The sequence below is a fragment of the Sprattus sprattus genome, assembly GCF_963457725.1.
Source record: "Sprattus sprattus genome assembly, chromosome: 4".
Classification (NCBI taxonomy): domain Eukaryota; kingdom Metazoa; phylum Chordata; class Actinopteri; order Clupeiformes; family Clupeidae; genus Sprattus; species Sprattus sprattus.
Genome location: NC_137923.1, coordinates 45,016,502 through 45,039,878, shown reverse-complemented (window position 1 = coordinate 45,039,878; position 23,377 = coordinate 45,016,502). Strand labels below are relative to the sequence as shown.

Below are 23,377 nucleotides of genomic sequence, written 5' to 3'. Positions count from 1 at the left end.
AATTAGTTTGTTTGTAGATTCAAGTAGGCCTATGGCACATTTAAATTGAATTTAAACTTAAAGACTGAAATATTGTAGCCTACTCGTATGCAAGATAGGACAGGATATTTTCAAGCTCAGGCCATTTCTCCCTGAAGTACCCATAATAGTCAAAATGGGAAAATACCATGAGAATAGAATCGCGCACAATATGGAAATATGTAAACATGTGTGCTAATTGTAATTCATTTTAAGATGTAAAACATGAAATAAAATACTGTTTTAAACAACAGCACAATTCAAACTCCAAGAAGGCCTAATCACAGGTGAAAAAGCAGAACACTCCAAAACTGGGTACTGTATTAAAATCTTTACTCAGACAAGATACATCAAACAGAAACAGTTTCAGAATTAATGACAAAAAAAGATAAATCAATTCTTTTCACGTTCTTTCCCCAAAACACACAAAAATATTCAATCATTTCCACATTTATGCTGGAGTCCGAGAGATATACGAAGTGGACAAAAAAAAAAAAGAGAAACAGAAAAAGGAGCGATTCTCCCACTGGACTTAAGGGATTCTTGCGTATGTTTAATACTCCTGGATACACACCGATGTGAAAGCACGGGCAGTGGAAGCCGCCAGACAGACAGAGAAGCAGTGTGGTTTTTTTTTTTCCTTTTGGATTTTTTTTGTGAGTCAAAAGAGAAGAAAAATCACTATGCCTACAGTAAAACCAAAAAAAACAAAAAAAAAGTTTTTTTCTTTTTCAATTAACATTAAACTATCAATACCTGCTCAAGTTTCAGTCCCACCCTTCGCCAATAAAGGGTATCGATCTTTGTCTCTGAAAAGATAAACCACGCCCATTGTGGGGGGGGGGGGGGGCTCTTCTGCCCCGCCCCTCTCAAGTTCATTCATGGCGAGGGGACACCCTCAGAGATGTGGCTCTCCAGTGCGCCTATGGGCTCTGAATAGAATTATTCATATAGTTTTCTTTTCTTCTTTTGAGACAAGAGTCCAACACCCTCTGGGCATAGTGCATCCCGTCGCTGGTGCACGTAAACACACTCACACACTTTTTTTTTTTTTTTGTTTGTTTTGTTTTGTTTTTGACAGACACAGTCAAGACAGGTAGGATCCCGACCGCCACCTAAAAATGCTTCACCTTGGCATGGGTGGTGTGGGTCCGCAATGTCGTGCATATTCTCACAGGCCAGGGGGCCCAACTCTTCTGGCATTCTGCAGAGAGGAACAAAAAGAAAAGGAAGAAAAACACAAAACGAAAACAAAAAAAAGCACCCAGGGTATTGGAGCTCTCTTTCACCTGAATCTCCATAACCTCTGACCTCTCTCTATCTCGCTCTGCATTATGCAGCTTCACATCTACAGAGTGTGTGGACGTGACTCAGCTGCAGAGCCTGGCCCTCAGATACAAGCAAGCTTATGGTTTGACCCTTCCCACTCCTCCTAGGAAAAAAAAAAATGTCTTCACCTGTTTTGGCAGTGTTGTTGTCCTGTAAGGTAAACGAGAGAGTTGGGTAGGATAGAAAAAAAATTTAAACAAAACAAAACGAGTGGGATTTTTTGTTCGTTGGGTGCTCTGGCTCCATAAATAAGCATAGCGTCACATTAACGAGCCTGGCGTTGCTGACTGATCTTTTGAATTCTTTTTTTTTTTTTTTGAAACATGATTAAAAACGTATAAATATCAAGATGTATGCGTACGCGGAAGAGGGGGTGAGGCTGGATGACAAGTCTCTGTGCATAGACCTCAAGCTCGAGGATACCTCGCAGTCCTCGCGGCGCAACATCACCCACCCACCAACAGGGGGCACCACAATAAAGTAGGGGAGGCTGGTCTGAGCAGACGTCATCAACTGGTGAGCGTCTCTTCTTCCTGTCCTTTTACCAAACGAAAACCGCCCTCCCCAAGTGCCACCCCCAAAACACCTACGCTCAACATACGTCGTACAAACTGGTTCTACACAGATAAAAGCACACTAATTACTGGAAAAAACACACTCATGACAGAGTACCCACTGGTAAAAACTAATAACAAATCAATCAAACAAACAAACATACAAAAATACATACATACAAACAAACAAACAAACAAACTCACAAGCAAAAAATAAAGAGCCTTTACCAGTTCATAAAATCTCTCCTGTAACTTCAGATGGATGTCAAGGTAGCTTCCCCATCACACACACTAAGGGTAATGCTAAATTGAGTTTACTGTGACAACAGGAAAGGACAACACCTGTTTCAGGACCTCCCTCTCACTGAGTATGATGGTGCCCAACCTGCCCCAAGCACAACTTCCAACCCGGATTTACCCCATGTTAACCAGTGGTGTGCCATACAACAGTGGGGTAGTTTTTTCATTGAATGAGAATTCCTGGAACACAGATCACCCGGGGAGCGCCTGGGGACATCACACAAGTCGAGATACTAAAGCGCGCGCGATGCAAGAGTAAGTTGCTGCCGGCCTCCCCTATACATTCACAGCCTCAGACTACCAGACAAACCTACTTCAAAGCCCAACCACACACCAGCACAAATGCCTCTTTTCGCCTGTGAATTACAACATTGGGGCATTTGCCATCAAAGCTTTAGAACTGCAAAACACCAACCTAGCTAATGCACGTAATGAAATTCCTCTTGCATTCAATAACTAAAGGACCAGCAAGACCTCCCCACACACCTTTCCAGTGATAAGACGTAGGCCTTTGACTATTTTTAAGTAGAAGTTGTGATTACCATGGCAACAGCCTGAGTCTGACTGTTTACTTGCATACATTATGAAAGTGTGTGAGCGTGTGTTAGTGCGTGCAAGTGTGTAATCATAATACACGTTTTCCTACTTGTTTCTGGAGTTAGCACCAAAACAACCCCATGACTAACCTTTTTCTTCTCCATCAACGTTCAGCTTTGACATATCTTTGAACTACCTGGATACAACCATTTTGCCTTTCGGCGATCTAGCCTGTGCTATAAAAAAGCACCAGCACTCCAAGACGGGTCTGTAAAATCTGTGAGGGGAGTCAACTGATTTGACGGAGCTGGTCTCCGACTACCGTCTTTATATCTCAACCACTTAAGAACTTAAAGCACAAAAGCCAGTCGTTTGTGTTTCCATTTGTTTGCATATATTGTAACTTTATACCTATTTACTGTATTTGGTGCAAAACAACGTGCACTATTATGTTTGTGAATATTGTCTAGTCCTACTGCATAGACAGTGGTTGCTGATGGTCTTGCCTTACTGTGATGGGAACAGGTTTAAGAGATCACCCAACCCAGGTATGATGACAACTGACGGAATATACCACGGCTGCGCCAGAGAAAGAAACACCACTGGCCTCTATCCTACAGGCTGAGGACGAAGTGGAGTTAGTTCTCAGGATATGCTGGCTATGCAACAAGGCGAGGGGCTGCAAGCTGTCGTAGATGCTAACCTGGCACAGCGCTTACATAGGGTCACACGTAAGGGCCACTCAAGAGAAATGCACCCATCGAAATGGAATGTTTCGAGCAACCAAATGTGTTCCGCAATACAACTCCGTCCCACGTGGCAGCCAGTCTGCTCTGTCCTGGAACAGTAAGTTAGAATTTGTTCTAAAACGACAAATGTACGAATCTGTTTTAGCATGCAGCCAAGAATGTCTCCATATGTGAGGAGCTTGGTTCCTCTACAGTTTGTGTTGCAACAGTAAAGTCTTCACGGAGGAATTTCTCTTCTGTCAATGAGTTAACACAAAACCGAGTATGATGCGACGCGTCACAGATTCACAGAAGAAATGGCAGTTTGGGGATAACAGTGTCAAAGGTCAGGAGCATGGGTTCTCTATTAGGTGCATCTGTTTCCTGTGGATTGAGCACATAATTGTTGTTGTTGTTGGTGGTGGAAACAAACACAACGTGTGTGGAGAACTGTACATTGTTATGGGAGACAAAGCTTACACATAGTGCGAGGAAGACACATGGCTCTCGGTAAGAAGGCTCAATTAAGAAAAAAACTAACAAACAAACAAAAACAGAACAAGAGTTATCCCTCCCAATCCTGCCTTTAAAAATAATCCTAAATAGCACCCCATGTCCAAACACTCAAGTCAAAAACCCTAGCTTTGCGTTTTGTATGGGGCCAACCAAAGCGCAACCCTGAATCTTTTTCACTGCCTTTAAAAACAGGTTTTGCCTCATTTCATGAGTACAGTACTTAGAAAATATTCATTCAAAGTTAAAGCCTGAACATTGCGTGCACGCAGCGATCACGTTCTGGTCAAATCCAGATTCGAGAGCGGCCGGGGCGGGCCTGTCAGCGTCAGATGTGCCCCAGCCAATAGGAGTTCAAAGGGGGAGGGGGTCACGTGATAGTCCAATGATAATTGCATGCCCCATTGAGAGCAGGGCTTTGGGGGTTACCCCAAAAGGCCGACAAACCGTCCAGAAAGGAAAGAAAGAAAGAAAATTGGTGACTTTTTATTTGTTTGCTTGTGTAACACACAGAAGCTACAGGAGGCCGGATTTGTCCAGCAATCTCCTCACAGTTAATCTAAAGTTTGTGGAACTATTGGTAAATTCTTGAAAATAATTAAAATAAAGAATTTTTATTTCTGTGTGTATTAACTTCACATACTATTTCATAGTTCAGGAGGAAACCAAAGTGATATATATATATTTTTTTTTTACAGCTTATTCTCTTTTTTGACAGTGGTGGGTCTTTCTCTAGGGTTATACCAATTTAGGGGAGAAAAGAGAGAGAGAGGAGAGAAAGAAAGAGACCGATGACAAAGGGATGCAGAGAGGAAGGATAGAAGAAAGAGAGGAGGGGAAGAGGATGTGAGCGGAACTCTTTTAACCAGCGGCCTCGTTGAGGTCCACGGGCGGGCAGGTTGCCAGGCAGCCCTGGTGAGAGGGAGGAAGGTGCCGGGCCAGGCCAGCTTAAGTGAGCTGGTGGGGAGCCTCCAGCATCTCCATCAGGAAGGTGTCGATGGGGGTGTCACCAATCAGCTTAAAGAAGAACAGGTGCTCCAGACACTTCAGACCAATTGAGCGCAGGGCTGGCAGTCGGAGGAGGAGCTTAGCAAACCTGAGGAGGACAGGGAGCTCACTTAAGTCTGACAAATTAAATGAGACGGGTCAAGTGAGTGAGTCAAAGTACACTGACTAGGTCTGCAGGGAAATGTGTGTGTTTGTGTGCCTCAGTGTGGTGGTCTGTCAGTATGACAGTGCAGACTGTGGCATCAGAACACAAACAATTTACACGAGAAAAGAGGCCAAAACACACATCTCATTGCTAAAACCCCGATTATATGACAATAACAAGATTCTATGGTGAGAATTCAAAACCTTACTAGTATTACCTGTTCTAGGATTAGGCAGTAAGTATCAGCCAAGGAGTAATTATGTTACGCAATACTGAACATATACAATACTGAACTGCTAAGTGGGTGTGAGGTCCTTACCTGCCCTGCTGCTCAGGGTATCTCTGTTTACAGTAGGCCTCCAGGGACGCATACACTTTCTCTCTCAGCAACTCTACTTCACTGGGGTTGGACAAGCCTTTAGCATCTGAGTACACACACGTACAACACACAAACAAACAACCAACCAAACAAACAAACAGACAAACAAACACATTTGTAAGAAGTTAAAACAATGGCTCTGACAGACCACAGATAAAATCTAGTTTCAAACCTCATCGTGAACTTTGAAGGTGCGTGATTTTACACAAACAATACACATTATTTGCTTACTGAAGAGAATTTAATAAAATAAAAGCCAATGTTTGTGCATGATTGTACACAAAGCGGCCCTCATGGTAAGGTCTCACATGCAAAGGATGTATTCTGTGTCAAACAGATATATAGGCCCTGTTCACACAAGGCATTAACATGCGTTCTTGGGAGATCTGATCACAAGTGGCCAGCTCTGAGTTCAGGTGTGAATGCACTCAAGAAGTATGGAGGACACACTGAGATCAGATTGCTCAGACCACATTCGGAGGTAGTCTAGCATATGGCGCACATTGAAGTGTCTTGGACCACATCCAAAGACTGACAAGCAAACTCACCTCCTTTCCTTCCCCCCTAGGCAGGAATTAATGAATCAGAGAATCACAACACTAGCCTTTATTTAAAAAAATATATAAATAAATAAATAAATAGAAGCATAGCATTTTGGGCCCCGGGTATGTGCTTTTTAGTACATTTTCTGGTTATGTTAAGGATATTTTTCCATATCATTATGAAAAAGATTAGAATAAAAGAATTTTAAAGTGAGGGGGCAGAGCAAATAAAGTGGGGGAGGCAATGCCCCTTCGGTTTCTGCAAACAGAAATGATGTATGTGTTAATTTGCATAGAGTGGCAAAGTGAGTTCTGATCACAAGTGGGTCACTCGAGACACGCGTGCTGGTGTGAACTGACATTCTTAGAGCTGCCCACTTCTGATCGTACCACCAAAGACACACGTTTATGCCAGGTCTGAAGAGACTCATTAAATCATTAAACATCAGACGCATGGGATGGGGATAAGTCACCTGGGTTGAAGAGGATGATTGCACGCAGGCAGCCCAGCTCGGTCTTGTCCATCTGCATGTCACGCATCTTACTCACCAGCTCCGTGAGCACCCTGAGGCGCCGACCAGGAGGAAGAGGGAGGGAGGGAGGGAGGGAGGGGGTTAGGGAGGGAAGGAAGGGGACAGAGAAAGGAGGAGAGGAGCAGGAGAGAGGAGGCCAGGGTTAGCGGGATGTCATCTTTCACCTGCGACACTTTCAACACACAACATTCGGCCCGGGCACACAGCAGTCTCCTCACATTGTCTGTTATCTTCCTTGACCTGTCTTTTCTCACTCATCTCGCCCACAGGCAAGTCTAGAACCACAGTAAGCTTAGATATGAACTAGAAGGAAGGAATTATGCATACTCAATATTGCATGCTCAATAAACAGCAATCTTGCCGTAACAACCAACATTAACCACAAACCCCAAAACAACATACACAGATCCGTAGCTTACAGTTTTGGAAGTGACAAACATCCAATAAAGAACAAGCCTGCTATACTGGTAAAGGAGAGGATGATTTCATTCAATTATATCCCATGCACGTTGTGACAGCCTACCAGGAGCATATGATTATCACATTTCATCTCACTAAGAATGTCTCACCTGACTGGAAAATAAAAGTAATCGTTCCAAATTTCCTTCAGGTCTCTTTATAGGAAGAGCTAACATTAACCAATAGTCTCTATTCAACCTCTATCTGTGAATGCACACGTTTCAAAGGATGTTTAACCTGCTAACCCCTTGTTTTAGTGAACACATTGTGGAAACGGCAGTGACACCCGGCGCCAAACACACACACACACACACACACACACACACACACACACACACATACACACACACACGTAGACACACAGAAAAGCTCTCTCTGTACTTCACTCAAACAAGTTTCTGTCACCATAATATCTTTGTGGGTCAAGAAAAGGCTGTGCTTGGTTTATGTCGTCGTACGGTGATGTGTCATTACCTGTCGAATATGGCCCGAACCTCAGCATTGTGCGCATTCTCCCTGTGTATTCAATCACAATGTGTTATTACAATGCCATTACACAGTTACATTGTTTTGACAATGGTTGCCACTAGAGATTTAAGACTCCCTGTGCACTGTTTTTGGTTCTGGTTTATTTTTTTTAGAGGCCTGATTGTGAGGGGTAACAAGCTACAGGCTCTTGTTTGTGGTGGGGGGGGGGGGGGGAGAGGGGGCAGAGGAGGGGAGGACAAAAAAGCATGAAGCGTGTTGGTATGATTTAGTTTCATGAGGGTGGTAACAGGCCTATGATGAAACAAGTTTTAAATAAATCACCCTCGTTAAGATTTGCCTCTACACAAATAGCATGGACAAGTATGGATGTTAAAAATCAGAATGGATCACAGATTTGCACAGTGAACATTTTAAATCAAGGCATTGATCAACAGGACCTGGGGGCATTAAAGTTCAAGGGGAAATAGTATTCGCCCTGGAATGTCACCTAGGGACTTGGTTAAATGGCTAAAAGTGACACAGGGTCAGGTCAGGGTCGCTGGAATAGGACATAAACAGCTTTTAAAAGCAGCATTTTAATCTAATCAGCACAATTTGGTTAAAGGTCATTTGAGAAAGCATGAGCCAATGAGAGCAGAGCAGGAAGCAGAGACATGATAGGTTGTTGTAATTGTGCATCAACGCAAGGACAAACATCCATCAAGAGCAAATCAGTAGAAGAGAATTTGAAAATATGATCTGGTTGTTTTTAGGTCAATTCAGTTTTAAATGACCGCAAAACTGTCCAGAAAAAAGTTCTACGGATCTTTCAAATTGTTTTGCACAAAATATACTGTACAGGAGCACGAGACAAATGTATGAGTAAAAAAATTTGCAAACAACAACATCACAATGAGACTAACTGAAAACCGTCTCTGGAAACAACAGCCTGCAACCAGTTATTCCCAGACTTGGTTGGGTGGTAAAGGGAGTCTTGCAACCAACCCCCCAGAGATAATGCTCTTTAGTTAATAACAATGTAATTGCTGTGTAATAAACAGCGAATTAACACAGTGATTATCCGCTGTGCACTAACAGATGCCATCAATACTGGACACCTGTTACTGTAAGGACTATGACAGTCAGAGCGTGTGTAAGTGGATTTGCCTGACTGACGCCTGATCTCTGTGTGTGTGTGAGTGTGTGTGTGTGTCTCTCTCTTTGTGTGTGTGTGCGTGCTAGAATGTTTTTTGTGTTTGTGTGTGCGAGTGCAGCATTAGTTCCCTGTATTCTGACATGCACTGACAGTCTACCATTAGACAGAGAGCTGCAGTGGCATCAGTCTTAGCCTAGATAAAGACCCAGACACAAGCCTGCAGAGACTGTTGGCAGAGGACCTCTTCCGTCGTCCAACCCCCCACCCCCAATCCATAACACCACAGCCCACTCGCTCATCAGCACCTTCAGGTGGCGGAGAAGGGCATTACATCATCTCAGTCATACAATAAAACTGATTCTAGACAAGTCTTTTGAATTACTTTTACATAGTTCACATTTTGGCCTAATTGATTACATTTACACATAAAAACATATTTTTAGGATACTGCATATCAATTATTTTCTGCAGTTTAGAAAGCATCTTTACATTAGAACTCTAAACCAACTTATTTGTTTAACAAACTCAAATCAGCACACATATGTGCCATACATTGTTGTTTTAAAACAGCATTGTAAAATAAGGCTGGTGTTTTGTGAGCCTGAGTGAGTAAACATGTAGTTACATAGCTGTGTGTGTGTGTGTGTGTGTGTGTGTATGTATGTATGTATGTGTGTGTGTGTGTGTGTGTATGTATGTATGTATGTATGTATGTATGTATGTATGTATGTATGTATGTATGTATGTATGTATGTATGTATGTATGTATGTATGTATGTATGTATGTATGTATGTATGTATGTATGTATGTATGTATGTATGTATGTATGTATGAATGAATGTATGCGTGTGTGCGTATGTCTCTGTTTGTCTCTGTGCGTGCATATGTGTGTGTTTCTGTATGTATGCGTCTGTGAGTATGTGTGTGTGCGTATGTGTGTGTGTTACCTGTCGAAGATGGCCCCTACGCCAGCGCTGTGGGCACTGTTCCTGTGCACGTGGAGGCCCGTGGCCAGCAGGATGCCGTCCTTCACAGAGATGGAGCGGTGAGAGAAGGAGGCAATCAGGAGCTCGTTCCAACCTGATGGAGAGGAAAGAGTCAGAACAAGGAAGTAAAATAAAGAGAGAAAGAGGGAGTGAAAGAAAGAGAGAGACAGAGAAAAAGAGGGAGTGAAAGAAAGAGAGAGGAGAAGAGGGAATAAGAGAAAGACAGAGAGAGAGAGAGAGAGAGAGAGAGAGAGAGAGAGATAGAGAGAAAGGGGATTGTCAGAAGGAGACAGACAGACAGAGGGAGGGGCAGAGAGGGTGAGAGAAAGGTTCAGAAGAAAGATGAATTGACAGATGGGGGTAAGAGACAGAGAGGAAATAAAGTACTCAAACTGAGGCAGTGATGAGATCAAAGGCACAAAAGTGTCTGAGGCCTCTGCACTACAAACACACAGGAGGCTAGGGTTGGGCGATTTCTCTTTATTTGGCAGAAGACGACGTTTACATTGAAACATCGTGATGGACGATGATATCGTCTCGTCGGGGGGGGGGGGGGGGGGGGGGGGGCGGTTGTACTCAGGCTTTTAGCTAGGCATGCGTCCGAGGGTCTTTCGGACGCACTGTTCTAAAATAATAAAACATTGGACGCACTACTTTAAGGCAGACGCCCTACAGACGCCCTGAGTTTTTCATCCCCTGCTTTTCCGGTAATAATATTTCTATCACAAAAGAAAATAATAACATTGAAATGAACAGATAGTTCACGTAGCATTAAACAGACACGTCTAATGCGTGAACGTTAACGTTAACGGCAGTGTTGCCAGGTCCGCAGTTTTCCCGCGGGCTACTTTTGAAGTGTAGCGGGTTGAATTTTTTTTCCCGCTGGTTCAGGTAAACCTAATCCTAACCTAATTTATACCCAAATCCTACCAACGTGACTTCAGAACAGCACGTAAACACATGGACATGGGACAAGCTGAAATTATTTTAATTCAGTAAATACATAGCATATTGTAACGTGCCGGCATAGTCGCCCCATAATGCCGTGCGGCGGGCGCATACTTTCTGTTTGTAATGCACAGAGCTCAACAATGCATGTCGTTGTTCTGTGTTGGGACTCAGTGATTCTTGAGACCTGGGACAAAATATGTCCGTGACATAAATCACAGTTTTTTTATCTTAAAATGTACGTAATATATTTTAAAAGCCTCACCAAACTCATCAACAGGACAAGGGTAGCACAACAAAGTGTGTTTTGTTGTTGTCTAACATTTAGTTTTTATTCTTAATGATATGATATGTGACCAGTACCTACAAAAACCCATGTCCGAAAGCAGGTCACATCACACTGAAGTGCTTTAAAAAGTCTGAAAAGTGATATAAAATTGAACTTTATCTATATCATATCTAAATAACATAGTATTTATTTCACAAACATTAAAAAAAATAATTTTGAAACATTTTGAATGTACTTTCTGGTCAGTTGAACATGTGTCCAGAGTTTTCGTCAACACCATCAGACTTTTTTAAATTGGGAAAAAAATCAGGAATAATTTAGGGCAGCTTTAACTCAAAAGACACCTTTCCTTCCTCCTTGGTCTTCCTGGTGACATGAGAAAATTTGAGTTCTGGTAAGTTTTTAATAATACTTTGTTTTTCATATCTATTTACTAATATGCACACGTCACAACCATAGCGTATCAACTCCAAAATGGCTAAAGAGTCAACATTAGAGTAAAATGTTCTGCAATCTAGTGTTTATTTATATAGATTGGCTGGACCATGATCAACAGATGATAAACAAGATGGCTCCTGTGAGAATCTTGTGTGATATAAGGAGAAATGTACTTTTTTTGTCAACACCATCAGACATCAACACCATCAAAACACCATCAAACACCATCAACATTTGTGTCTGATGGAGTTGACTTTCTCTGATGGTGTTGACTAAGGCCATTTTAGTGTCCATTTTAATCATTTTAATGCTGTTTATGCCAAAAATATCACTTCCTATGGATTTTTATTGCTATTTCAGTTTCATGTGTCGAATTAAATCTAGTTTAGATATAGAGTGTCAACTCCTTCAGATATAGTATTTTATAATTTAAAAAAAAATGGTATCTGTTTCATTCCTTGGAGGATATTTGTTCAAAGACTAACACATTTCCAATGTAGATGTGTATTTTTAATGCTTAAAAATGTCTCTGTTAAATCTGAAGGTTAAAGACAAATGTAATTCGTGGTATGATTTCAATTCTACTCATTTAACATTGACTTCTTTGGCTCTAAACTTTTGTTTTTAATGATTTAAAGACCTGTGTACATTATAAGGGGAACTGGGAAAACTAATGAGTACAAAAATTTCTGATAAGATCATTTAAAATAATTTCCATAAGTCTATTTATGTTTATGATGGTGTTGACAAAAATCAAGTGCTGACCCAGCAAACATTCAATTAACATAAAAAATCTACTACTGGGAGGTTGAACCAAAACATGTTTGGATAGACAAAACTTAATTTGACAGAAATGTAATCATATATTTTGGAAGTTATCCAAATATTTTTTGGGAAAATCAAAACCTGTTTTGTCCCTTATCTCAAGAATAACTGGACTGCATTTACACAGGTGTGTGACGGAACACAGTCTGTTCGAGATAACTTGTAACAGGGCATAAACCCCGTGCCATTTTGAAATTGTGTTGCGTTTCGTGTAGAGCAATAAAAAGCCATATTACGCATCCGTGATTTGTAACACTATTTACACATGTATGAACTGTAAGTAGCCTACATGATTTAAATAAAGTGAAGCAACACGATGAGGTGTTTCAGTTGAAATAAGCTATTGCATTAACTACTACAGTAAATGCATATGAAGTAAAAACAGTACATTCATGTTGTCCAGGCACGACAATAATATGTCAAAACTCCGTCGCGGGGGAGGGGGCAGCGCGCGCTCCACCGCGTTGGGTTTAATGACAAAATGGACCCCCCCTAAAAAAATCCTAGCTAAAAGCCTGGTTGTACTACTCATGACTCAATAATAATACTATTAATAACCAACATTAAATATATAATAATAATCTACTAACAACGGCAATGTAATGGTAATACGTTTAAAACTATAGGCTATATTTTGTTTTACTAATGCCCTCTTGCGCTTTGGCGCGCTGCACGTTATAAAAAGCTGCCGTTCCATTCCTTTTGGATCTTCGGTTAAAAGCGTCCGTTTTATTCTGTTAGAGAGGCTCATTTCATTTCAACTGTTCAACTGAAATTCAACAGCTGGTAACCTACCATGACGCAGGAGTTGGTTGGAAAGAAGGGCACCACTTTGCCTATTTGGAATTTCTTTGGTTTTGAGCGTGGGCTGCCAAAAGATTTAAATAAATGTGTCTGTAAGATTTGCGCAACTGTGGTCCGTGCCAAAGATGGACAGACAACAAATCTACGCGATCACCTGCGTGTTCACCATCCTGAAGAATATGCAACGATCAACGTGTCCGTGCGCTCAGGGAAGTATCTCTACATATGCGCTACCAGCACGCCTTCAGAGAGAGTTTTCAGCACTGCGGGTAGTGTGGTCACCCCAATCTGCAGCTTATTAAAGCCAGACAAGGTCAATATGTTGTTTTTTTTGGCCAGAAACATTGACATGTAAATAATTTGGAAATAATAAGGCTGCACTCGTGTCGGCCCTGTAAACCTTTTAAGTTATTACAGTTTAGCGCGTTTTGGTAGGCTTACATGTAAGTCATGCTTTATGTTTGTTTGTTTTATTATTTTCTTGCTCTTAGCCTATATATTTTGTGAAGTGCATGACGAATTATTTGAACGCTTTTGCAGTAAAAAAGGTAAATGCCATTGTGTTTCTATTTGTTGTTCAACTTTTAATAAACGTGTTTATATCAACACCTTCGTGTCTATTCTATTTTGTAGCCATTGCACTGAAGTTAATGCTTTCGCTAAAGTTGAACGTCATATTTCTGTTGACAATGAGCAAGTTTCCCGACGCAGGAGCAGGCTTAGTTAACGTGAATAACATGAAATGTTTGACGTGGGAAAAACGAAGAAAAGCTGTAACCTAGACTGGGGGGGCGTGGCATCACGATGGTTACCATCCATCGTGATGGTGGGTCAAAAATGACGATGGACGGCACAACCCTACAGGAGGCCTCTGCAGTTTTGGGCGCCATCTTGTGTTTCTTGTGTTCCTTTGCACCACCGCACAGTCTGAAGCCAGCTACTCTCTCTAAAGCACTGCGGTCTCATCTTGCTTCAGCAGATGCGACATACCCCTCATTAAGATACAAACCCTCTACAACTTCCTAAAACTCAGCATTAGAATCCTAAACACAAAAGGAATCTTGCAATCTTGCAAGGCATATAACCCAATTTGTAGGAGAGCCTAAAAGGTTGTCCTTGCGTGTTGAATGAGGGGGACATAAAGCAAGGTATATTCGGAAACCCAGTAGACTAGATAAGAAACAGCTCAGTGATAACATATAGTGTATCTATGCATAGACAACTGCCAACTGCCCAAAGATTTTTAAGACCTATGTAAACAAAGGGGAGGGTGGTGGTGTGACTGAATGAGTGACTTTACCGGCACGTAGGAGGATGACCTGGTCGTCCAGGGCCAGTTCGGAGAAGTGGGGGATCCTCTTGGCCCACTCCACCAGCGTGAAGAGCTGCTTGTCAGCCGCCTGGCAGATATTGGTGACGGGGTCATTGGGCTAAGGGGAGGAGACAGCAGGGCATTACACGTGCATCACATGCTTACTTAGATTATAAAGATGTACATTTCTAAACTGACCTAACCATTATTGAATTGAGATACTATAATATATGCTAGTGATACGATACTATGATACAATAGCAAACACTGCCAAAGCGTTAGAGATTATAGAAAAAGAGTATAACACAAACCCTGCTCTAATAATGTAAACCCTCCACGTGGACAAAACGTGAAAATTAAGTGAATCTACAACTAATAACTGCGAGTTCCAAAGGAAAAGCGGTCATGTAGGTGAGAAACAGGAGGTGTGGTGTGGTGTGTGTGTGTGTGTGTGTGTGTGTGTGTACACGCGCATGCAGACACACTTACAGAACTGCCCCCAGAACTCCCGTCGGCATGCAGTTCAGTCTTCTGTTCGACAGCCATCTCGGCCTCCAGAATCTTCTCCACGGGCATCTCTTCGTTGGCGATAGTGGTGGACTCCACATCTCCTGCTTCACGCTCCTTATTCCTCTGACGCTCCTCCTGTACTGCTGCACCATTTCACGGAAAGCAGGAGCAATGGAGAGAGAGAGAGAGTGAGAGAGAGAGAGCGAGAGCGAGAACGAAAAGGGGGGGGGGGGGGAAGTGCGATAGAAAAAAGGGAACGCAAAGGGATGAAAGCGAGCGAAAGAGCCAGGGGAAGAAGTGGGGAGGAGAAGAAGTGGGAGGATGAAGTGTTGAGAGAGAGAGAAGGGAGGCAAACGAGAGGAGGGGAATGACACCAATGAGGAGGGAATTGAGCGACGGAAAATAAAGTTCGAGAAGAGAGAAAAGACATGAAAGGGCAGAGAACGAGAGAGAAACCACACAGAAAGACAAAAGAAATACAGATACATGTGCCTCCTGGTTAGTTCTTAACACCCTTGAGCATGCCTCTTAAACTACCTATCCAATACTCATGAGCAGATATGGAACAGGAACACAAGTCAACATTTACCAATATTGAGGGATGTCTTCTTTTCTGTATATGGTCCATTTCAGACCATCAGAACTAATGGTATTGTATTGTTTACATTCTCAGTTTGTATCACATGTATCACACTCACTGACACACAAACACGTAAACACTCACAGCTCGCATACACACCCATACACACACAAAACCTTCCCTCCCCCCCATTCTGCTTACATCGCTGCCGTTCATCTTGGACCACTAAAGAAGGAGAGGGAGGGAGAAAGAGAACGAGAGGAAACAAAAAGAGGGAGAGAGGAGGGAAAGGGGTTAGTGTTTACAAGGCTCTCCCTCCCTCTCTCCACTCCTTACCTCACTTATTCTATCAGTCCCCTTAATGCTTAGCAAACACTGGACCCCCCCCCCCAACAGAATTATTTATAAATATATAAAAGCACGTCACAGAAACAGAATACAGTTATCAAAGCCGTAGGGGCATGCACAGAGTGTTCTGGGAGCCAGTGGCAAAGGCTGCCGCATGTGTGGAAGACTATCTGTGCACATCCCTAGAACCTTCTAATCAAACTTAACTGGTAGCATTTATCTTTGTAGTCATTAATGTACACATATTTTACTTCTTTGGCAGTTGTTCAGTCCTCAGATCGTCTATGATTAGAGTCTAACGTACAGGAAAAGGCAGGTCCCTTGTACTAGAGTACTGAGGAGTAAAGTGACAGAGACCATTGCAGCCAGCTGTCAAAGGGATCCAACTAGACAAACATTTAAACAGTGAGGTGTGCCCGCTCTCTTTCTCTCCTCCCTCGGAACACAATGGCTGAAGGGAGTGTGTGTGTGTGTGTGTGTGTGTGTGTGTGTGCGTGTGCGTGTGCGTGTGTGTGTGTGTGTGTGTGCGTGTGTGTGTGTGTGTGTGTGTGTGTGTGTGCGTGTGTGTGTGTGTGCGTGCGTGTGTGTGTGTGTGCGTGTGTGTGTGTGTGTCGCTGGGAGGGAACGAACAACAGCACATACCATGTTTTTTTCCAGGTGAAATTGAAGCTTGTAAATGAGTGCATATGAATATGAATCTGTTTTGTAGTAGCTTTGCAGTTAGTGTTATGTGTTTGTGTGTGTTTTTAAATTAATTTATGCTCATCTTCAAACAGATGTGAACTAGCCTCTGGCGTGTGGAAATGTGGATCAGAACAAGCAGGGGAACGTACCACATTTCCCATTAGGTATCATCCTGTTTTATGTAAGCTCAGAAAAGCTTGACTTCAAACCATCTTTGGTATCCAAACTGTGTCATCAGTCTCTGTGTATTGATCTTAACTACTCTACAGGGAGTAGGGGAAAGGGTATGTGTATGTGTATCAGAGCCGATGAGCAGTGTATGGATCAGAGTCGGCACGCAGAGCTCCATCCCTCCTCTGATCACAAGGGATAAACTTATGTGTGTGTGTGTGTGTGTGTGTTTGTTTGTGTGTGTGTTTGTGTTTGTGTGTGTGTCTCTGTGTCTGTGTCTATGCTCACCAGGTGAGCAGTCCATACCTTCTCTCTTCATGCCCATGGCAAGGCACTTCTGGTAGCGGCAGTACTGGCAGCGGTTGCGCTGGCGCTTGTCCACCATGCAGTCCTTGTTGTCGCGGCAGGTGTAGCTCAGGTCTTTCCTCACTGTGCGCTTGAAGAAGCCTTTGCAGCCCTCGCAGCTGTACACGCCATAGTGCTTACCTGGAAAGAGACCGAGAGAAGGAGATAGAGATACAGATGGACAGAGACATGAGGGGGGGACAGAAAAGGAGAGGGAGAGGCATGAGGAAAATAAGATAATAATGAATAATTCTTCAGATAATTAAATAGGCAAGCTATGGAGTGGTGAGCATTTGGCAAACTCACAGACAGACAGGCACACACACACACAGACACACACAGCAGGGGCTCACCGGAGGAGCGATCTCCACAGATGGCACACAGGCGCTTCTGGGACAGCATGGGCCCCCCGGGGCTGTTGGCTGACAGAGACTTGAGACCGAAGGGGGGCTTAACATCGTCTGAGCTGCTGACCGCGTGCAGGCCTGACATGGACACTGTGGAGTTAATCTGGGGAGGGTGGAGAGCAACGGAGAATAGAAGAGATGGGTCGGGGGAAGGGAGTGAAAAAACAAACAAACACAGAAGCGGATAGAAAGGTGATGAATGAGGAGAGAGCGAGGGAGGGGGGAAAAAAGAGATGCAGACAGTGAAAAAGAGAGACCATTTTTTTTTAAAGATTTTAAAGATTTGGGATAGAAAACATACCAAATAACTGGAGCGGTAAGAATAACATAATCAAATCTAGTATGTGGTCTAAAAACATGTGCAACCATAGCTACCACTGACATCACTGCGGCAAATCATAGACCACAGATTTTAAGGGCCGTCATGCAATCCCTGTTCGTGAAGTAGGGCAGTTATTGAGGCAAGCAGGAAATAAATTGATTGCCCATATTGTTTTTTTGTGTCATTATTACTGTTCTCCAGTTCATTGGCACAGAAAACAGTCCAGGTCTCTGCAGAAGCAAACATCTGATTACAAACAGTGCGGTAACATCCATCACCCCGTTAAAGCAGGTTAAGTCTCAATAATGCTATGATTTCCTGATTGGTTTATGGAGGTTAGAGAAGGCAGCCATTGCAAAGACAGACAAGAGAGACAGATACCCCTTTTACACCAAGGCAGCTCCAGGGCTGGTTCAGAGCTGGAGCTCAATCTCGAAACCAGTTCTTTGCGTTTCAACAGCCAAAGAACCGACTCTGGACCTGGAACTCTTTGCTGGAACCGGTTATGTCAGGGGCTCAGGGCAGGATTATCGTGACCAACAAGACCAACTAAAACTTTGCGACTGCAATTTAAAAAAAGGATCAGAGCTGTTTACCGAGCTACACAGTTTTTACATCAATGTTATGAACTAGCTGGCTATATTACCCAAGCAAGCAGAGCTACTAATTTCTCACTTTAATATTGCGTCCATAACATTGATGTTATGTTCGACGTTCATAACATTGATGTGAGAAATTAGTAGTTATGCTTGATTGGGTAAAGTATGCGGACCAACAGCTAGCATTCAGCACTCGTGCTGCTGGAAAAGCGGAAACGGACACATACATACGGTGACATAACGACGTGGCTATATTCCGACTCCGACACTACCTGCTCTAGCACCTGCCCAGAACTAGCACCTAGTTGGCGTTGGTGGAAAAAGGGTAAGAGAGAGAGAAAAAGAGGGAGAGAGGACTATCTCACCTCTGAACTTCTTGTATAGATACTCATCTGTGAACGCAGAAAGAAAAGGATGAGGTGGAAGGCAGAGAAAGAGGGACAGAAGGGAGGGAGAGAAGAGGTAATGGGATGGTTCAGGGCAACTTAGACACCTACATACACTCAATTAAGTTACCATAAATATTATTTTTACTTTTATCTCTTCAACAACAAAAACTCTGCTACAGACACTAGAGCGTCTTGAAGAAAAGCTACATGAAGTCAATTAAACATTCTTTGCATATTATGTATATGCTTGGTGTTATCAACACCCTCATATATCACATCTATTATAAGGGTGTTTCATCCTAACTGTATCATCATGTGTTATGCCTGACTGGAACGAAATTTCAAATATGACCTTTTCATATTAGTTTAGCAGTTAAAAATTAACAGTTTTCGAGGGAAACCTGAAGTCAACTCCGCAAAACTTTGCCACCCCAAGAATTGGGCCTACTTCAAACAAGCATGTAACAGATGTGTTGCTATCAACATCTTGAAAATTACCTCCTTACTTCTTGAGCATGGACTCCTTACAGTTTGGATCAGTTGCAGAGTTGGTAAATCCTCACACATCTAGTCTGATTGACAAAGCTTTGCCCAATTTCTACACAAGCAAAGCTGGGACACAGGCGGCCATTTCGTCACCCTTGCCTCCAGGCCCAACGTTGACAGTAAATAAAGTTATTTATTTTGAGTTTTGGAAAAGAGTTTCTCTGGAAGTGATTGTGTCAATATTGGGACGACACAGAGAGCCTTAAACTCTTGTAAAGAACTTTGGTAACCTCTTCTTTGAATATACTGCACATTAACACTTTCCTAGATAACTGGCTGCATCTGACCTCAACAAATCAATAGCCTGTAAATCAATCACTCTATTAAGGAGTGAAATAAAATCAATTAGCACATATGCTCACTGCTGCTTTGCCTCCACAATAAACTACATATATGATTTTACATATTTTCTACAGCCTTCCTACAGAGCATGTCATCAATAAATTAAGTAATTACATCATTATGTGATACTCTGTTAACATAGTTATTGTTGTAAGGCTTTGACAGTTAAGTGATTTAGAAAAGATACTACTTTACAAATAGATATCTATTCATGTGGTAAATGTAATTTACAGCCTAAAGCCAGTGTCTAAAAGGCTCCTGAAATAAATCCATCCTGGCTGAAAAACAACAAATTGGATCTAAGAATAATCAAGATATGATCCTACGTTTTCACCGCCTTGCTAAAAAATTAGGACAACTGAACCAAATGCATGTTATTCTCAAGTTTTTAATCTTCAGTTGCAATTGAAAACCTAGTAATACTGGCACAAGTTTTTTTTTCTGATGATTATTTGCTCTTAATGAAATAATCACACTGGATATTTTAATGTGAGTTGCATTTTTTTTTGTGCTCCTAAATCCAAATGCGTATTGTAGTAAGTGCTGTGAAGCAGAGAAATAAACTAGCCAGTGTAAGCATCATTACCTACCTAACACTGCTGCAATGGGGCTAAAACATCCATAAATATCCAGGTCAGAGGACAGGCAAGATGGTGGTCCACTTGTGCCTGAGGACGTACTCACAACATGGGCTAGCATACCCTTAAAACGTACTCCATCACTAGTCAAGCAGTGATTTACCAACAGAATTCAGTACATATCTATAAAATGTCCTCCTCTGTTGGCCACTCCTTAGTTTTGGATTACTTTTCAAGGACCACCAGAGGTCCCACTGCCAGAACATGTCGTACCTGAAACAGCCTTTCACACCCAGATAACCATGGATTAAGAATGGGTATAAATAGACCCACCTTGAAATGAGGCAAGAGGTCAAAACCCCATGTCAAGACCAGGGCTAGACCAGTGTTGCTAACCTCGAACTCTCTAATTAAAAGGGCGCCATGAGGTTGCAGCAGTACATTCTAGAAGCCTGAGAGGGAGCATGTGATAGTCCTCAAGGACTAGGACTGAATGGATCTAAACCACTGAAAAAGTGTTTTAGGGGATGCAACAATGCATTCTTCTTTTTTAAAAGCATGTTGTTGCTACTGTTACAAGGCAAAAGGGCTTGAAAGAGAAACAAGAAGTCCTTTAAATTGTTCTGCTACCTCAATAGTGCTGGCAATGACAACACTTGGTTATAGATTCCATTCCCCTAAGGCCAATACATTTTGGAGGCATCAGAAAAGATTAATACAAATGTAGTTGGCAATAGCACTATCTGGATGGATGAAGCAAAAACTCCTGGTCTAATGCCTAAGGTCTATGTTGAACAGGACGCCAACAAGTTTCAATAACTTGAAACTAACTACTAAACTTACATGATGCACACACTAAACTATGTATCATTGTAAAATTACACGGCCCTGCAAATCAAACAAGCATTTCACTGGCAGTCAAGGTGAATCCAAAGATTCAAAACAAATCGTTCTAAAAAGGGTCTATGAGTAGTGGAGAGTTGACACCGATTGGTATGGAGAGAGGTGGGAGGGGGATTGATGGTGCGGGGAGAGAAGAGACTCACCTGGGGGCTACTGATGGGACCGTAGCCTACAGAGGGTGTGCCTGGGATGCACGGCGAGCCCATAGAGGAGCTTATGACAGAGAAAGGTGAGCCCATGCTGCTGATCGGGCTGTTCACCGCGGAGGTGATGGGCGGCAGAGACGTCATGGCAGCAGCTGAGGAAGCCAATGGGGGCGAGCGTTGCCCAGGGGGCGGAGACGACACAGACGAGCTGTCAGGGCTGCGGGAATCTAAAGAGGGCAGAGATGTGGAGTAGGGGGAGGGGCGGGGAAATGTTGCGTAAAGAGGGCAAGACAGATGAAGGCAAAGGGGAGTGCAGAGAAGGAAGGAAAGAACACAGGACAGGGAGAAGGGTTGAGAGGGGGATGAGGAAAGAGGAATATGCAGAGGGATGATCCATAATGAAAAGTAACATAAATGAGGAACAGAACACAGCAGAGAACGACAGGAACACAGTACAACATGCACTCACCAGAACTACTGGCTGACCTCAAAGGTTACAGATGAGGCATGAGTACACTGGTGATTCATCATCAGAATAACAAACCAGCTATACTTACACACTGTACTGTACATTACACTGTCCCATAACTGAAAACACATAGCACTTTAGGCTCCAATGACATAAATAGGTTGCTGTGAGCTTTTAAGATTATTACGATCACTAGCAAAGGATGACGATTGGGTTTATGACTGTTACAATTGGGCAATTACACGTCCAACAAGATTGTCTTTGCACAAAACTTAACCGACAACAAAATAGCGACAGTCCATTTAAGGCAAGTCAATATTGCAAAAGTTTTCTATCCAGTCAGGCACTCTACCGACTGTTGCAATCAGCTATCAGACTATAGACTTTGATGACACTAAAATTACTGATGCCGAGTCTTTCTTATTCTAATTCATCTCCAACGGCAATAGCTGCGTAGTGTTATAACTAATGTAATATACCATGATTACGACGTCTGGGTGAAAACTGCATCACCATCACAATGGACTGTTCTTTGATAAACAAAGGCCATAAAGACTTAAATCTCTTTGAAGTTTGGCAATAAAACTCGCAGACTGTGGTCTTTTATGGCTGCTAACTGTACTCCTCAACTTTTGATAAGCTAGGTCATCATGGGAGGTTTGATCGCCACAGTTTGGTTAAAAAAAGTTTACCACTGAGCACAGTAAAAAAAAAACATAAGTAAATTAAGCGACCTTAGCTTAGATCTGCAAGAATCAAGGACAGTTGTGATTACCATGTTAACTGAATTATCTAGCCGGTAACACTGACTGGTAAACCAGATAAAACGATGGGTCATTATGGCTTATAAAAATCTGGACGAAGACTTAACGCTTTCGTGCAGACGAATTCATTTTTTACGTTAGCACCTTACCTCTACTGTCGCCCATGACGAACTCCGATATCTCAAGCCGCTTCGTTACTTTGCTGGGAGCCCAATTGACGTGCTTCTTGCCCACCCAAGCACTGAACTCAAGACCGCGGACTTAGGCCCGGGCCGCTGGGGTCTGCTCAATCAGTAATCCTACTGAAATTTGATAAAATATGAAAAATACGTGAGCTGTTTTTGCACTGCACAGGATTAAACCATAGCACTACAATAAAACGTCATAAAATGCATTCAATATTTCTTTACTAAAACCATGAGCAGAAAATATTGTCGAGTGAATGTTATTGTGCTGTAAGTTATACTTCGCCAAAGGCTTGCAAGCTAGCTCAGATATCGCTAGCAAGCTAGCTAATACTTTAGTGTTGACGTTAGCTCCGTTTGCGACAAATAATTGTAGCCTCAATCCATTAGGCCAGCTAAACAGACACAACATATATCAAGTAAATCTTAACAAACCCAATACTTTCCTGGCGGTCAATTATAGCGCAAATTAACACTATTTCATATTAGGCCTAAGCTAGGAAGGTGATTAGCAGTCTAAAAGCAAAAACCCTATCGAGAAGGTTAGCTAGCTTAACAAGCTAGAGACAACAACAGACGGAAACATCGCACTCGCAAGCAACTCGAAAGCCACATAATGTATCATACCGTTCTAAATACAACAACTATGTACCAACATTGAAACACAGTTGCAAACATACTGACGTTATATTTCCAATGTTGCAGTCAATTTCCAAAAATATGAAATGTAAGGCCTGAAATACTCCTCTCCCACCTCCTCTATGCCCCCAGCGCTGGCTTCGTCGTCAATCCTTCCTCTCTGTAAAGGAAACTGTAT

At 42.4% G+C, this 23,377-nt stretch overlaps 1 protein-coding gene across 5 annotated transcripts; it reads right to left on the bottom strand.

The window, feature by feature from the left end:
* Positions 1 to 334: 334 nt before the first annotated feature.
* rxrba (retinoid x receptor, beta a) lies at positions 335 to 23,355 on the bottom strand. Of its 5 annotated transcripts, none has more exons than XM_080837227.1 (14): positions 23,315 to 23,355; positions 22,525 to 22,677; positions 21,140 to 21,369; positions 18,604 to 18,630; positions 17,264 to 17,420; positions 16,872 to 17,051; positions 15,564 to 15,587; positions 14,762 to 14,925; positions 14,261 to 14,390; positions 9,618 to 9,750; positions 7,520 to 7,561; positions 6,527 to 6,618; positions 5,452 to 5,557; positions 335 to 5,075 (listed from the first exon to the last, which is right to left on the bottom strand). In XM_080837227.1, exons 2-14 carry the CDS (start codon positions 22,538 to 22,540, stop codon positions 4,928 to 4,930), a joined length of 1,449 nt encoding a protein of 482 aa, XP_080693353.1. In that variant the 5' UTR covers positions 22,541 to 22,677; positions 23,315 to 23,355; the 3' UTR covers positions 335 to 4,927. The 5 variants fall into 5 exon arrangements, with proteins under 5 accessions (XP_080693353.1, XP_080693352.1, XP_080693355.1 ...); XM_080837226.1 differs by having other exon boundaries at positions 23,245 to 23,344; XM_080837229.1 differs by having other exon boundaries at positions 14,762 to 14,922; positions 23,245 to 23,344.
* Between the last annotated feature and the right edge of the window lie 22 nt (positions 23,356 to 23,377).

Coding starts and splice junctions, on each gene's coding strand:
- rxrba (XM_080837227.1), bottom strand. Junction 14,391..14,761: donor GGAGTTCTGGGGGCAGTTCT/GTAAGTGTGTCT, acceptor TCCTCCCCTTAG/CCCAATGACCCCGTCACCAA. Junction 5,076..5,451: donor TACCCTGAGCAGCAGGGCAG/GTAAGGACCTCA, acceptor TGTCCTCCTCAG/GTTTGCTAAGCTCCTCCTCC.